The sequence below is a fragment of the Myotis lucifugus genome, unplaced genomic scaffold (assembly GCF_000147115.1).
Source record: "Myotis lucifugus unplaced genomic scaffold, Myoluc2.0 scaffold_352, whole genome shotgun sequence".
Classification (NCBI taxonomy): Eukaryota; Metazoa; Chordata; class Mammalia; order Chiroptera; family Vespertilionidae; genus Myotis; species Myotis lucifugus.
The window spans coordinates 217,741-236,179 of record NW_005871400.1 but is presented as its reverse complement, the minus strand read 5'-3'; the positions used below and the strand labels follow the sequence as shown (position 1 = coordinate 236,179).

Here is an 18,439-nt window from a genome sequence, read left to right as displayed (position 1 = left end):
TGCATCTATATATTCTGCCACCATTTTCTGTTGGTTTTTTGTTTGTGCTTCTTTTGTTTGTTTGTTTTGTTTTGTCCTTGTATTTTTTTTCTTTATTTTTTTCTACCATTCTTGCTCTCTCTTCTCTTTCTGAATTCTCTCTTTTCTAGTGGTTGCTTTTGTTGGTGCTATAGGGGTCTTATGTACACTTTTGTTTTCTATCTTCCACTGTATATTTTGTTGTGTTCTATTTTGTTTTGTTTGGTCAGCATCTCTACAACAGCTTTCATGACATGCTCAGGGGTGGCACATAGTCAGCCAGTCTGAGAGGAGACTCCATCCATGAATAAGGCAATAACACTCAAAACCCAAATACAACAGGAGAAGCCAAATAACTCAAGTAAGGGGCTTTCCTAGAAAACCCAGCTCATGTGGTCTAAGAGGACCACTGGGTCCCACAAAACACCTACTGCATAAGACCATCCCACAAAATCTGGGTGGCATAGCAGTTTTATCTAATATACAGAAACAAAAACAAAGGGATAGCAAACTGGTGAGACAAAGAAACAATCCCCAAAATTAAAGACATGGAAAAAACAGAAAAGGAACTAAATGACATAGAGGTAAATAATTTGTCAGATAAAGAATTCAGAGTAATAGTATTAAGGATGCACAAACAATTCAGTGAGAACTACAAGAAACTTAATTAGAATTATAAGGGTCTTAATGAAAGCTACGCCAACATGAAAAGAAAGCTTAAAACAATAAATAAGAATCAACTGGAAATGAGGAATAACAGAGCTGAAATAAAGAACACCCTGGAAGGATTCAGCCATAGACTAGAAGAGGCTGAGGATAAAATCAGTGAATTAGAAGACAAGGTAGACAAAAACACCCATTCAGAGCAGCAAATGGAAAAAAAATAAAAAGCAGGAAGTGAGTCTACGGGAGCTTTGGACAACATGAAACATAACAACATCTGCATAATAGGGATGTCAGAAGCAGAAGAATCTAAGGAAGGAATAGAGAGCCTCTTTGAAGACGTAATGGAAGAAAATTTCCCTAACCTGGTGAAGGAAAAGTCACTTGAGTCCAGGAAACACAGCGAATACCAATCAAGATAAACTCCAAAAGAACCACACCAAGGCATATATTAATTAAAATGGCAAACGTCAAAGACAAAGAAAGAATCTTCAAGGCTGCAAGAGAGAGACAGAAAGTTACCTACAAAGGATATCCCATTACATTGTTAGCTAACTTCTCAATAGAAAAACTTCAGGCCAAAAGGGAATGGCATGAAATATACAGGTAATGAAAACCAGGGACTGAACCAGCAAGACTATCATTCAAAAATGTAAGGTGAATAAAGAGCTTCGCAGACAAAAAATGGCTAGAAGAGTTTATTACAAGTAAAACAGCAACACAAGAAAATGCTAAAGGAACTGTCATAAGAAAAAGAAAGAGAAAAACACAGGTATAAAGAATAAGAATGGCAATGAATAAGTACCTATTAATAGTAACCTTAAATGTTCCAATGGCTAAATGTTCCAATCAAAAGACACAGAGTAACTAAATGGATAAGAAAACATGACCCATATATATGCTGTCTACAAGAGAACCACCTCAGAACAGAAGGATCACACAGGCAGAAAGTGAAGGGATGGAAATAAATTTTTCCAGGAAAATGAAAATGAAAAGATAGCTGGGGTAGCAATACTCATATCTGACAAAATAGACTTCAAGGTTAAGGCCATAACAAGAGATAATGAAGGCCACTTAATAATACTAAAGTGATCAATACAACAAGAGGATATAACTGTGGTAAATATATATGCACTCAATATAGGAGCATCCAAATATCTCAAAAAAATCTTCTAGAGAATTTCAAGGAAGAGAATGACAGCAATACAATCATGGTAGGAGATTTTAACACCCCACTGACTTCACTGGGTAGATCTTCTATACAAAAATATCAACAAGGAAATAGTGTTCCTAAATGACACCTAGATCAGGTAGAATTGACATTTTCAGAACATTTCAACCCAAAGCTACAGAATATGCATTCTTCTCAAGTACACCGGGGTCATTTTCAAAGATAGACCACATGTTAGGATATAAAACAAGTCTCTACAAGTTCAAGAAGATTGAAATCATATCAAGAACCTTCTCAGATCACAATGGCACGAAAATAGACATGAATTACAAAAAAACAACAATAAAAAAACACTCCAAAATATTTGAACACATGGGAGCTAACTAACATGCTCTTAAACAAAGAATGGGTTACCAAAAAGATAAAAGAAGAAATAAAGAACACCCTGGAAACAAATAAAAATGAACACACAACAACCCAAAATCTATGGGACATAACAAAAGCAGTCCTGAGAGGGAAGCTCACAGCACTACAACCTACCTCAAATAACAAGAAAAATTAATAATAAACTGTTTAACCCCACAACTTAAAGAATTAGAAAGATAACAACAAGAAAAGCACAGAGAAGTAGAAAGAAGAAAATAATAATGATCAGAGCAGAAGTAAATGACATGGAGACTAAAAAAACTATACAAAAGATCAACAAAACCAAGAGTTGGTTCTTTGAAAAGATAACCAAGATTGATGAACCTTTAGCCAGATTCATCAAGAAACAAAGCGAGAGCCGCACGAGCAGCCTGCCTCTGTCCGAGGAGCAGCAGCTCTGTGAGCAGCCCGCCCCCACTTGAGGAGCAGCAGCCCCATGAGCAGCCCACCCCCACCTGATGAGCAGCAGCCACACAGCAGCCTGCCCCTGTCCAAGGAGCAGCAGCCTCATGTGCAGCCTGCCCCCATCCGAGGTGCAACAGCTGTGCAAGTAGCCTGCCCACACCAGCCAGAGGAGCCACCACTGCTGTGAGCAGCAGCCACTGCCAACTGAGAAGCAGCCACTGCCATGACCACCCAAGGAGCAGCCGCCGCCCAAGGAGCTGCTGTTGTCTGAGGAGCAGCCCCCGCACAACTCGACACCTAGACTAGATCCTTTGGTGAGAGCAAAAATGGGGAGACAAAGCAACACCCAAAGGAAATAAAAGGAAAAATTTTCAGAAAAGCAGCAAAGTGAAATAGAGGCATGTGATACGTCAGAAAAAGAATTCAGAATAAGGGTTATACAATTCATAAACCGGGTGGGTGAAAAAATCAACAACTTATGTAAGAATCAAGAAGAAATAAAGAGTGATATAACTGCAATAAAAAACACCATGGAAAGTTTCAACAGTAGACTAGGAGAAGTAGAGGACCGAATTAGTGAATTAGAAGACAGGGAAGCAAAACACACACAAACTTAACTGCAATTGAAGAAAAAAATTAAAAGACAGGAGGAGAGCCTCTGGGAGCTTTGGGGCAACATGAAATGAACCAACATATGAATAATAGACGTGCCAAAATGACAAGAAGAGAAATCAGGGTTAGAAAACCTATTTGAAGAAATAATGTCAGAAAACTTCCCTGATGTGGGGAAGAAAAAAGTCACACAAGCACAAAGAGTCCCAAACAAGATGAACCCAAAAAGACCCACACCAAGACACGTCGTAATTACGATGGCAAATGTTCAGGACAAAGAGAGAATCTTAAAGGCTGCAATAGAGAGACAGACGTTATGTACAAGGGATCTTTCATTAGATTATCAAATGATTTCTCAACAGAAACATATCAGGCCAGAAAAGAATGGAATGAACTTTACAAAATGATGCAAAGCAAGAATACTCTATCCAGAAAGGCTATCATTCAAAATTGAAGGGGAAATAAGGGGCTTCACAGGCAGAAGAAGGCTAAGGGAGTTTATTGCTACTAAGCCAAAAATGCAAGAAATGCTAAAGGGATTATTGTAAAAAGAAGAAATAAAAAGGGAAGAAGGAACATAAGCACTAGAATAAAAATGGCTACAAACAAGTACCTTTCAATAATAACTTTAAATGTAAATGGACTAAATGCTCCAATCAAAAGACATCGAGTGGCTGAATGGATAAAAAATATGGTCCAAATATATGCTGTCTACAAGAGACCCACCTTAGAACAAGGGACTCACACAGACTAAAAGTGAAGGGATGGAAAAATATCTTTCTGGCAAATGGAAATGAAACAAAGCTGGAGCAGCGATACTTATATCTGACAAAATAAACCTCAAAGTGAAGGTCATAACAAGAGATAAGGAAGGCCACTTCATAATACTAAAGGGATTGATACAACAAGAGGATATAACCCTGGTAAACATATATGCATCCAATGCAGGAGCACCCAAATACATTTAAAAAAAAAACTCCTGGAAGATATCAAGGGAGAGATCAAAACAATACAATCAAAATAGGGGACTTTAATACCCCACTGATATCACTGGGTAAATCCTCTAGACAAAAAAATCAGCAAACAAACAGCAATCATAAATGACCCTCTAGATCAGATGGAATTAATTGACATCTTCAGAACATTTCACCACACAGCCACAGAATATACGTTCTTCTCAAGTGCACATGGGAAATTTTCAAAGATAGACCACATATTGGGTCACAGGCAAAGTCTCTGAAAATTTAAGATGACTGAAATCTTATCAAGCATCTTCTCAGACCACAATGGCATAATATTAGAAATAAACTATAAAAAAAATATTCAAACACTTGGAAGCTGAATAGCATGCTATTAAACAATGATTGGGTTACCAAAGAGATAAAAGAAAAAAGAAAAAACATCGTGGAAATGAATGAAAATGAAAATACAACAATCCAAAGATCTATTGGACACAGTGAAAGCAGTCCTGAGGGGGAAGTTTATAGCTCTACAAGCCTACCTCAAAAAAACAAGAAAAATGGTTATAAATCATCTAACTCTAATACTTAAAGAATTAGAAAGAGAGCAACAAGGAAAACTCAGAGTGAGCAGAAGGAAGGAGATAAAAAAGATCAGAGCAGAAATAAATGACATAGAGACCAAAAAACAATACAAAAGATGAATGAAACCAAGAGCTGGTTCTTTGAAAGGATAAACAAGATTGATGAATTTCTAGCCAGGCTCACCTAGAAACAAAGAGAGAGGACCCAAATAAACAATCAGAAATGAAAGAGGAGAAATCACAACAGACCCCATAGAAATACAAATGATTGTTAAAAAATACTATGAACAACTCTATTCCAACAAATTAGACAACCTAGAGGAAATGAACATATTCCTAGAAAAATACAACCTTCCAAACTCAATCAGGAAGAATCTAAAAATCTCAATAGGCCAATAACTATGAAGGAAATTGAAGCAGTCATCAAAAAGCTTCCAGCAAACAAAAGCCCAGGGCCAGAATGCTTCACAGGGGAGTTTTACCAAACATTCAAAGAAGAACTAAAACCTATCCTCCTCAGACGATTCCAAAAAATTCGAGAGTAAGGAATGCTTCAAAGCTCATTCTATGAAGCCAGCATTACCCTAATACCAAAAACCAGATAAGGACAACAAAATGAAAGAGGAGGAGGAGGAGGAGGAGGAGGAGGAGGAGGAGGAGGAGGAGGAGGAGGAGGAGGAGGAGAAAGGAAAGGGAGGAGGAGAGGAAGCAAGGGACTTAAAAAAAATGATCCCCAGCAATTCAAGATAGTGGAACAGTAGGTGGAAGATACACTCACCTCCTCCCAGGACCAAACTGGAATTACAACCAAAATATAAAACAATCAGCCTGAATAACCAACTGAACACTAGCTGAAGAGAAGTCTTATAAGCAAGGATTTACAAAAGAGGTCACATTGAGACTGGTAGAAAAGGTAGAGATGAGAAAAGAACTGGCCAGTCTCCCATGGTGGGTGGGAGGGCAGCTGAGATTCCCAGGGGATATTTCAGCTGCAAATGTTCCCCCTGAAGAGCAAAGGGTCTCAGCCTCACACTGGGCTCCCCACCACAGAGCACCAGGAAGAGGCACACACATATCTGGACAAACCCTGGCATCCTCTTAAAGGGTCAATGCACACAATCTCATTTGCATCCACTTAACTTGGGCTCTGGTGAAGAGAGAGTGAAGTGAACTAGTCATGTGAGGAGAGACTGGAGTTTGTGGCTCTGGGAAGTAAGCTGAAGAGACAGCTGTCAGGATCCCTGTGCTGAGTCCCTCTCCCATGCTCAGAAGCCATATTTCTTGGGTGGAGCACTCCCCTGCTTACAGCATCAGCCTGGGGGAATGCAATAACCCCACCTTCTGGACTTCTTGTCCCCCCACCCTGTGGAGCTCACTACCCTGCTGAGGAGACAGCTGCCTGGGCCAGAGTATAGAGATACAGGCAGACTCAGTGACTGAGTTGTACGGTTTTAAGACAATAGATACCCACCCCCCCAACTTTCTTGTTAACCTGACTGGGGCTCCCCCTCCAAGGATATCCACGAGACCCACCCTCCAGACTCTGATCTCTCAAATCCTGGTGGCCATGACCTGCTAAGCACTGGCTGCCCATGAAGTCTGGGCCAAATCCAAGACAGACTGAGTGTGTTGCTTTGGGGGAGGAGCTACTCCGTGTCCTTTCCCCCAAGCCTGACTAGAACGTCCCCCTGAGGGGAGGTCCACTAGCCCCACCCTCATGAATCCCAGGGTCCCCACGCTGCTGAAGAACCTGGGATTTACTGAATTGTATGGCTCTAGGGACAAGGGCCAATTCTCCTCCACACACCTGGCTGGTGCAGAGACTTCCCTTCACAAGGCCAATCGTGGGCTGTTTGGACCTGATAAACTCTGCTAGTCCCACCCTGACAACTCCTGAAGAACCAGCTAACCACAAAGGTCCACGGGCATCAAGTGTGGAGCAGCTAGACTTGGTCTACCCTGGGACAGTTGCTGAGTGGCCTCAGACCCAGAACTGTCTCCAAGCTTGAACCTGTATCAGTCTGGTGAATACGACCCATCCCTACCTGGTGAGTCCATGAGAACCTACCTCATGCAACTCAAGTACTGCCAGGGGCTCTTTCAGTAACTGGAAGAAGCAGGTGGAGAAAGGCAGAGATGGATATCAGGGTGCCTTGGGCCTACTGCTAACCTGCCACCAACTCGGTACTGAGGGAAGGAAGCCCTGTGTGCAGCTTGGTCCTTCCCATGCTTGCTAAGGCCCAGTAGAGACAGCCGCAAACTGCATCACTCTGTAGCTCCAAAAAGGATCCCCAGGGCAAGTCTCAAGAAGCATCTAAATTGACCTGCACCAGAGTCCCTATCCAGAGGCTTCAAAATAGACACACCCAGTAGCCTGCTTTAGACAACTCAGAGCAGGATCCACTAGCATCACCAACAGGATATCCAAAGGAAGCTCTCAGCAGGCACCAGACACTGTGCAGGGTGGAGGCAAATTCCCACTTCATGTGGTCAAGAGCAGCACTGCAGTTCACACACTGTGTGTGTGTGTGTGTGTGTGTGTGTGTGTGTGTGTGTTTGGGGGGAGGGGGAGGAATCTGTTACATGCAACCAACCTGAGAGTTGACACTACACAAAGGGGCCAATAGCAATCAAGAGTCAATGACAGCAGGAAGGCTCACAAAACCCACACAAAGGACATTCCTTGAACATCCAGTTCAGGTGGTGAAGGAGACTGCACACTGGGTCTCACAGGACACCTACTACACAAGGCAATCCTATCAAGACTGGGAGACATAGAATTTTTGCCTAATACATAGACACAAACACAAGAGGCAGCAAAAATGGGGAGACAAAGAAACATTCCCAAAAGAAAGAACAAAAGAAATAACCAGAAAAAAGCTAAATGAAATGGTGGCACACACTTTACGATAGAGAGTTCAAGAAAATGATTATAAGGAAGCTCAAGAAACTTAGAGAGAACTTCAAAGAACTTAGTGAGATCTTCTACAGCACAAGAAAGGACATAGAAACCATGGAAAATAACCAGTCAGAAATGAAGACTAGAATATCTGAAATGAAGAGTATACTAGAAGAAATCAACAGTAGGTTGAAGGAAACAGAGGATTGAATCAACAGTTTGGAAGAAAAGGTAGCAAAAAACACCCAATGAGAAACACAAAAGGAAAAAAAGGATTTAAAACATGAGATAGTCTAAGGAACCTTTCAAACAACATAAAGGGTGACAACACAAAAATTATAGGGGCACCACAAGAAGAAGAGACAGAGCAAGAGATTGAGAACTTATTTGAAGAAATAATGACTGAAGACTTCACTAACTTAGTGAAGGAAAAAGATAGACAGCATTTTAAAATGTCAAAGATTAAAAACAAAAAGAGAATCTTAACAGCAGCAAAAGAACGACATTTAGAAGAATCACTCTACCTGATATCAGACTATATACAATGCCACAGTAATCAAAACAGCATGGTACGCACATAAAAACAGACATATAGATTAATGGAACAGACTAGAGAATCCAGAAGTAAACCCATACCTTTATTATGGTCAATTAATATCTGACAAAGAAGGAAAGAATATACAATGGGGTAAAGACAGTCTATTCAATAAACAGTGTTGAGAAAACTGGACAGATATGTACAAAAATACACAAAAATACACTCAAAATGGATTAATATTTAAATATAAGACTTGAAACCATTAAAATTGCAAAAGAAAACATGAGGAGTGAAATTTTGGACACTTCTCATAACAATATTTTTTTCTAATATATGTTCTCAGTAAATGGAAACAAAACAAAAAAATAAACAAATAGAACTAAGTCAAACTAAAAAGTTTTTCTACAAAGAAAACCATCAACAAAACAAAGAAAACAACCCACTGAATGGGAGAATATATTCAGCAATATTACACCTAAGAAGGAGTTAATATCTAAAAATATATCAAAAACTTATACAACTGAACACCAAAAGCTACAAATAATCCAATTAAAAATGGGCAAAGGACCTGAATAGACACTTCTTCAAAGAGGACAGACAGATGACAATAGACATACGTCAAGATTCTCAACATCACTAATCATCAGAGAAATGCAAATTAAAACCACAATGAGATAACACCTCATATTTGTCAGAGTGACTATTTATATAAAAAGAGGTGATATGCAAATTAGGCCAGGATGCCGTAATGGTTCACAACTGGACAGGAGGAGGTTGCACGCACAGGTAAGGCCTGGAGTGGAGACGGAGACAGAGACAGGGGGGCCTGCCCGAGCTGGTGTGGCAGCTTGGGCAGCCCCGGAGTGGACACAGGCAGGGGGCCGGGGGATGCTGTGAGTCAGGCACAGGTCCCAGGCCCCTGCGGGGTGCCTCCTTGCATGGAGGGAGGTGGAGCGCCTCCTCACGCAATTTCAATGGTGCACTGGGCCTCTAGTCATCAATAAAACAACAAACAAGTGTTGGTCAGGATGTGGAGAAAAGGGAACCCTCATGCACTGTTGTTGGGAATGCAGATTGGTGCAGCCACTGTGGAAAACAGTATGGAGGTTCCTTAAAAAACTAAAAATGAAAGGGCTTTATTGCCCATCAATTCACTTCTGGGAATATAACCAAGGAAACCAAAACACTAGCTCAAAAGAAAGAATATATACACTGCTATGTCCATTGCAGCATTATTTACAATAGCCAAGATTTGGAAGCAGCCCAGATGTCCATCAGTGGATTAGTGACTTAAAAAGCTGTGGTACATTTACACAATGGAATATTATTCAGCGATAAAGCCGAAGGAAATCTTACTTTTGCAACAGCATGATGGTCCCAGAGGGTATTTTACTAAGTGAAACAAGCCAGTCAGAGGAATACAAGTACCATATGATTTAACTTACTAGAATAGTAAAATCTAAAGAACAAAATGAACAAACAAACAAAATTGAAACCCTCCTAGACACAGAGAACAGACTGAATGTTGCCAGGGGGAAGGAGGTTGGAGGGTTGTATGAAAAAGCTAAAGGGATTAAGCAAAAAAAAACCCAAAAAACAAACAAACCGAAAAACTCATAGACACGGACAACAGTATGGTGATTATCAGAGGAAAAGGGTAGGGGTAGGGTGGAGACAGGTAGAAGAGGGTAAAGGGGCAGGAGACTTGATTTTGGGTGATGAATACACAATACAATATACAGATGATGTATTATAGAGAATTGTACACTTGAAACCCATATAATTTTATTAACCACTGTCACCCCAATGAATTCAATAAAAATAAATAAATAAATAATCCAAAGATATGAATTGGTTGAAAGCATAACAATGAAAAAAGACATTCCATACAAATAATAACCAAAAGAGAGCTGGGGTAACAATATTAATATCAGACAATATGGACAATAAGTAAAAAAATTGTTACAAGAGTCACATTTATATTGATAAAAGTGTCAATCCTTCAAAAATATAACAATTAAAAATATATATTCAGCCCAGCTAGAGTTGCTAGGTGGTTGAGCATCAACCTATGAAACAGAAGGTCAACCTATGAAACAGAAGGTCAACCTATGAAACAGAAGGTCCCAGTCAGGGCACATGTCCAGGTTGCAGCTCTATCTGCAGTAGGGGGCATGCATGAGGGAGTCAATCAATGATTCTCTCTCATCATTGATGTTTCTGTCTCTCTCTCCCTCTCCCTTCCTCCCTGAAATCAATAAAAAAATACTTTTTAAAAACTAAAAGTATATGTGTGTGTGTGTGTGTGTGTGTGTGTGTGTGTGTGTATATATATATATATATATATATTCATATAATAACAAAACCCCAAAATATATAGAGAAAAACTGACAGATTAAAGGGGAAAAAAACTCTATAATAATAGTTGGAGACTTCAATACCCTGCCTTCAATAATGGAGAAAACAACTAGACAGAAGATCAATAAGTAAACAGAGGAATTGAACAACACTGCTAACTAACTTTACCTAACAATCTTAATGGGGAAAGAGTGAAACTGTCCCCCTAAGACCAGGAACAAGACAAGGATGCTTGTTTTCACCATTTCTATTTAACATTGCATTGGCAGCTCTAGCCAGAGAAAGTAGGTGAGAAAAAGAAATAAAAGTCATCTAAATTGGAGCAGAAGAAGTAAACTTATTTCTATTATTTTTATTTGCAGATGACATGATCTTATATGTAGAAAAACCTAAAGAATCTACAAAAAAGATATAACTAATAAATTTAGCATTGTTACAAGGTACAAGATCAATTCAAAAAAATCAGTTGAATTTTTATACACTAGCAATAAACAATCTAAAATTAAAAGGAATTCCACTTTTAAACACACAGAAAGAAAAAAACATAATTAGGAATATTACTAAACCAAGGAGTTGCAAGAAGTATACATTAAAAACTACAAAACATTCTTCAATGAAATTAAAGAATACCTAAATAAATGAAACAACATCTCATGTTCATGAATTACAAGACTTATTGTTAAGATAGCAATACTCCCATAGCAATTTTCTCGCAAAATCCCAATGATCTTTTCTGGAGAAATAAAAAAGCCAATCCTAAAACTTGTGTAGAATTGCCTGGGACTCTGAACAGCCAAAACAGAGAATAAAATGGGAGGACTTACACTTCCCATTTTCAACAATGACTGCAAAGGTATAATTATCAAAAGACTGTGTTACTGGTCAAATAAATGGCATCATGAGAGGTCACACCTTGGTCTCTCCTTGAAGTTTCCACAATTTAAACATCTATAATTCAACAAAGAAATCCCTGCTCAATGCACAAATACATCTAAGAGATTGAAAAATGAAGGTGGGCAAATAGCAAACCAGGGAGGTGGGAAGGGAGAAGAGTTGAGATGGCCCAGAGACTCAGCCTGGATCTCACACCCCAGGGCTCACTAAGGGGCTCAGCCTGGAGACAAGAGGCATCAGATTGCTGCTGGCACTCTCTTCAACCAGGCAGAGCAGATACAGTGAGCATTCCCGCAGCGGGGTCAGTATGAGCTGTGACTGAACCTGGTCAGGGAATGAGAGGTGTGAACACGGTTGTCAGGCAATCAGCACTCCAGAAAAACAAAGCTGTGGAGCCTGGCCACCTCCTGTCAGCCTTCCAGAGCCAGCTGCAGGCCCAGAGGACAGAGGAGGCTGTGGCAGTGTAGGCCAATGCTGTAGCCCCTGGGCAACACCAGCCAGGGCTGGTTGCAAGGTATTTATTTATTTGTTTGTTTGTTTGTTTATTTATTTATTATTTATTTATTTATTTTTTATTTTATTTATTTATTTATTTATTATTTATTTATTTATTGACTTCAGAGAGGAAGGGAGAGGGAGAGATAGAAATATCAATGATGAGAGAGAATCATTGATTGGCTGCCTCCTGCATGCCCCCTACTGGGGATTGAACCCACAACCTGGGCATGTGCCCTTAACCAGAATTGAACCCGGGACCCTTCAGTCTGCAGGTCGACACTCTATCCACCGAGCCAAACCAGCTAGGGCTGGTTGCATTTCTATACACCAATATTGAACTACCAGAAAGAGAACCTAATGATAAACAACACCATTTATAATTGCATCAGAAAAATAAAATACCTAGGAATAATTCTAACCAAGAAGGAAAAAGTCCTATATTTGGAAAGTTATAAAACATTAAAAAAAGAAATTGAAGAAGATATAAAAATGGAGCCATATAAGATGCTTATTGATAGGAAATATTAACATTGTTTAAATGTTCATACTACCCAAAGCAATCTACAGATTCAACACAATTCCTATCAAAATACCAATGGTATATTTCTCAAAACTAGAAAAAGTATTTCAAAAATTTATATGGAACTGCTAAAGACCCTGAATAGCCACAGCAATCTTGAAAAAGAAGAACAAAGTTGGAGGGGTCACACTATCAGATATCAAACTATACTACCAAGATATAGTAGTACTACTATATCTTGGTAGTATACAGCATGTACTGGAATAAAAACATACATATACACTAATGGAACACACTAGAGAGCCAAGAAATAAGCCCACACCTTTATGGTCAATTAATATTAGACAAAGGAGGCAAGAATATACAATGGAGTAAAGACAGTCTATTCAATAAATGGTGCTGAGAAAATTGTATGGATAATTGACCAAAAAATAAAACTAGACTACATTCGTACACCATACATAAAAATAAACTCAAAATGAATTAAAGACTTAATGTAAGACTTGAAACCATAAAAATTTTAGAAGAAAACATAAGCAATAAAATCTCAGGCATTTCTTATGCCAATATTTTTTCTGATATATTTCTTCCGGCAATAGAAACAAACGAAAAGTAAACAAATTGGACTACATCAAACTAAAAAGTGTGTGTTGTTGTTGTTTGGTGTATAGGACAATGCTTCAAGGGCCTGGAGAGCATTATGCCAAGTGAAATAAGCCAGTCAGAGAAAGACAAGTATCACATGATTTCACTCGTATGTGGAATCTAACAAACAAGCAAAATAGAGACAGACTCATAGATGGAGTGCAGGCAGACAGCCCTGGTGGAGGGCAGGGCACTAGGGGAGAGAGGGAGAGGGTTTGAGAAAAAAAGAGAGAACTCAGGGACATGGACAACAGTGTGATAATTGGGGGTGGGGTGGGGTAGAAGAGGGCATAGAGAGGATAAATGGTGATGGAAAAAATAAAATAAAATTTAAAAGGTTTTGCACAGCAAAGGAAATCATCAACAAAACAAAAAGACAACTTACTGAATAGGAGAACATAGTCATGAATGATACAGTTAGTAAGGAGTTAATACCCAAAATTTTAAAAGAACTTATACAACTCAATGCCAAAAACACACACAATCTGATTAAAAATGGCAAAGAACCTGAACAGACACTTCTCCAAAAAGGAGATGCAGATGGCCAATAGGCATATGACAAGATGCTTGACATCACTAATCATCAGAGGGATGCAAATTAAAACCACAATGAGATAACCGCTCACACCTGTCAGAATGGCTATCATCAGTAAATCAACAAACAAGGCTGGCGAGGATGTGAAGAAAGGGAACCCTAGTGCACTGCTGGTGGGAATGCAGACTGGTGCAGCCACTGTGGAAAACAGTATGAAGTTTCCTCAAAAAATTAAAAATGGAACTGCCTTATTATGTAGCAATTACACTTCTGGCTATATACCCAAAGAAACCCAAAAAACTAATTTGAAAATATATGTGCACCTCTATTTTCATTGCAGTGTTATGTACAATAGCCAAGATATCAAACAACCCCAAGTGTTCATCAATAGATGAGTGGATAAAGTGGTGGCACATATACATAATGGGATATTACTCAACCATTAAAAATAATGACATTTTACCAATTTCAACAGCATGATGGATCTGGAGAGATTATGCTAAGTGAAATATGCCAGATTAAGAAAGACAAATGCCATACAATTTCACTTACATTTGAATCTAAAAAAAAAACAAAACAAAAACAAAAAACAAAATAGAAACAGACTCATAAAGAAAACAAACTGATGGTTGCCAGAGAGGAGAGGAGGTGGGGGACTGGGTAACAAAGATGAAGGGTTAAGAAGTACAAATTGATTAAGCAATAAAACAATAAAAAATAAAAAAAATAATAAAAAAGTACAAATTGGTAGTTACAAAATAGTCATGGGGTGTAAAGGGGATATAGTCAATAATATGGTCAGACCGATGTATGGTGACAGGTGGTTACTAGAAATATCAAGGGGAACACTGTGTAAAGTATATGATTGTCTAGCCATTATGCTATACACCTGAAAGTAATGTAAAATAATGTTGAATATCAACTGTAATAATAAAATTTTAAAAATAAACTTTAAGACCTAACCGGTTTGGCTCAGTGGATAGAGCGTCGGTCTGCAGACTGAAGGGTCCCAGGTTCGATTCCGGTCAAGGGCATGTACCTTGGTTGTGGGCACATCCCCAGTAGGGGGTGTGCAAGAGGCAGCTGATTGATGTTTCTCTCTCATTGATGTTTCTAACTCTCTATCCCTCTCCTTTCCTCTCTGTAAAAAATCAATAAAATATATATTTTAAAAAAATAAAAAAATAAACTTTAAAATTACCATAAGGTTACATTCATATTTCTAGGGCAGCACAAATGCAAGTTTGACAGCACTAAACTCTGGCAAGTATGTGGAGCAATAGGAATGTTTGTCTCCTTCCAGTGGGACTATCCATGCGAGGCACCGCCTTCCTCGGGTGAGTTAGGACATTCACAAACACTGTGACCAGCAACCCCATTCTTAACTATGTACCACAGTGAAGTGCTCACTCATATGTGACAGCAGACACACAAAATGTTCAGAATATCTAGGTTGTCCAAATAGAAACATTAGTATTTGTTCTCCCCTTATTTTACTCTTTGGTATAATAGACTCTGCCTCACTTTGACATATTACTTCTTTACCAACTGGGTTGGGGTGTTCCTTTTTTTGGCAGGGGGGCTGCTTGTAGGTTTTATGTATAATCCTGTGCCTTGTGAGGACCAGTCAATTAATAATACTCATGATAATGTACTGAAAAAAATTAGAATGAAATAGAGCTATTTGGTCATGTCTACTATTGACATGTGAGCCCTCAAAAGAGCAAGGAAATAGCCTGGCCGGCGTGGCTCAGTGGCTGAACATTGACCTATGAACCAGGAGGTCACAGTTCGATTCCCAGTCAGGGCACATGCCTGGGTTGTGGGCTCGATCCTCAGTAGGGAGCATGCAGGAGGCAGCTGATCCATGATTCTCATCATTGATGTTTCTATTTCTCTCTCCCTCTCCCTTCCTCTCTGATTTCAATAAAAACATTTTTTAGAATGCAAGGAAACAACTTTTATTTGCCTTTGTATAGTAGATAACATGCCAGCATAAAGGAAGGGATGAATGAATGAATGAACACTTGCTCGTTTGACTTGCCTTCCATTCCAGCCTCCCAATCCTTCAATGGTGTTTGAAAACCACCTCTACAGCAGGCATTCTTAGGTTTACCACAGCTTCAACCTGGAGTTGGAGCATTTTAACCCTTTTTCATGTGTGCATTGCGCTCCACTGATTTGCATCTCTCTCTGCATGTCTGTCAAATCATTTTTGAGTGTGTGATTGATATTCAGTGTCAGATCCATGGGGGCAGGCACTGCATTTCAAATACATGGCATACAATAAGAATCTATTAGTAAGTGCAAGGACCCTTCCTTTCAGTGAAGCAATTTTGTTGTTTTCTTCCTCCACAGACCACAGTTTCTTCACCAGATACGGGCAGACGTGAGTCTCTGTGGCAGAGTACGCCGAAGCCAGCTCAGTCTCAGCCCTTCCTGGAAGATGGATAAACAGACGCCGTGCAGAGTTAGCAGCTAAATGTTAGAGAAACACACAGATGTGGTCTTACCTTGATGTTTATCCTTTAGCATACAAACTACATTAACTTTAATGCTCTCTTCATTCCTTTTCAAATCATTTCAAGTTCATATACTTGTTTTTTTTCAGTAAACAGAGGCAATCGATGGGGTTACAACTAAAGTTCAGAAGGAGCTTCCAAATATGATCCTCATTTAATCACTGAGAAGCTTTCCCTGGAGGAGGTTTAGACTCACCTTTACTGAAAAATGTGCTGACCATAAAGCTGAAGAATATTGTGGCAATGGCAAAACACAGCAAAAAGACAAAAACAAGAGACGGGTCACTGTACTGGATGATCGGCAAAGGTTTCATCTAGCAAAACAACCAGGAAGCCAGATTAGTCACACGCTCAGTGGTCACAGCAAAACAAAAATGGAGAGACGAAATATCTGTAAGTATCTTAATAGTCCTGGTGAAACTGATGGCAACGCTCAGGGAGATGGAGAGTAAACAGTCACTGTCTACAGAAGCTCCACACATGGAGGTTTAAAGGCTACTCTGTCAGGGATGAGGCAGGCACACGCTCACTCCCTGCCAACCCGAATGCTAGGGGCCCGTCCGCACCAGGTCTCTGTTTCCCTCTTAAAGTTGAGCTTCAGCAAACAGACACTTGCCTTGACAAAGAAAAGTAGGCACGTCAAAAAGATGATAACCAAATACAACGTGAGAAACGTGAAGAAGTAGGCAGCCCAGAGCATCCAATTGCTGAGTCCGATCATGAGCTGGTACTCCTGTGGAAGAGTTAACACAAACCAAATGTTTTTGTCCAGGTACAAAATGCATTCACAACATGATCCAATTGACTTTTCACTACAACCAAAATGGGTTATGTCACATCATGCCCAGTCATGCAGATGGAACTCAAAGCTCAGAATGTCAAGTGACTTGATTAGAGTTATTCAGCCGGTGAAGGGCAATGCTGTGATGCTTATAAGCTCTGACATGATTTCTTCAGAATCAGATATTATTAAGACATAAAAACACTTAAATGAAACTATACACCACTTAGGTTCATATTTCCTTCCTATTAATTACATCCTCTTCCAGGAGGTATTAAAGGAATATACACCACCACGAGTGAAGGCTCATTTAAACTCAGGCTATAAATTATTTTGATGTGTCAATGCAGGTTCATCAATTATAACAAATAGACCACCCTGGTGGGAGATGTGGATAATATGCATGTGTGGGGGCAATATGAGGAATCTGCAAAACTCAATTTTGATGGACTTTGAAGACATTGTGCTAAGTGAAATAAGTCAGACAAAGAAAGATAAATCCGGAAGATGGCGGCTGGCAGGACGGAGGTGAGGGAGAGGATGTGAGTGAGTAAGAGGGTGAAGGGAGAGTGTGTGCATGCGTGTGGTGTGTGTGTGAGTGAGTGAGGGACAGTTAGATCCAACATGAATTCCAGGGGCCGGTGGACAGGGAGAGACTCCCCTGGACAGGGAGAGACTGCTTCACTGCGGGCACTCCCAGGACTGCGGGACTCGGGCACGGAGCCCACGCCATCTTGACGGGAGACTGCCGTCCGGAACTCATGACACCATCATCCAGACAGGCCTTTGTCGCTGACCCAGCAGTCCACGCCAGCCAACGGTCCAGCTGCCCCTACCCGCACACTCCCAGACCCTGGGATCTCCACCTCCGGGAAGCATCACATCCACAGTGGTGAGTGTGGCCTCCCCCTCCCCAGCAGCAGACCTCCAGGCGCGCGCGGAGCCCATCACCCCACAGGCAGCCCCTGGAGGCCAATGCAGGCTCCTGCTGAGTGCGATACTGTGCAGACGGGGTGCACTGCCCCACAGGAAAGATTCTGAATTCACTCTCCTGAATAACTGCCAATAGACACTGTCGCACAATTTCAACTCCAGAGCTCTTTAGGGTGCATCAGAGCTCTGCACTCACTGCCAGAGCAGTGGTTTCCAGAAGACAAGCATTTGGAGACCACCACCCCACAGGCAGCCCCTGGGAGCCGCTGCGAGCCCCCCACTCAGTGCGATATTGCACAGACAGTGGCGCACTGCCCCACAGGAGATACTCTGAATTCACTCTCCTGAATAACTGCCAATAGACGCTGTCGCACAACTTCAGCCCCAGGGCCCCTCAGCGTAACTCGGAGATCCATCCCGCAAATGCACCACAGGGACCCCTGTGAGCTGCCACTGGGAGCGTGTGTATCCATCCACA

General features: G+C 40.4%; 1 protein-coding gene across 1 annotated transcript in view; it reads right to left on the bottom strand.

The window, feature by feature from the left end:
* Positions 1–18,439, bottom strand: part of LOC102423522 (ATP-binding cassette sub-family A member 3-like) — a 254,535-nt gene that overhangs the window by 167,500 nt on the left and 68,596 nt on the right. Inside the window, exons 8-9 of the mRNA XM_023764831.1 lie at positions 16,864–16,980; positions 16,444–16,561 (exon numbers count right to left, since the gene is read on the bottom strand). Of these exons, the coding sequence (XP_023620599.1) occupies positions 16,444–16,561; positions 16,864–16,980 (235 nt within the window). The remainder of the gene's footprint in view (positions 1–16,443; positions 16,562–16,863; positions 16,981–18,439) is intronic.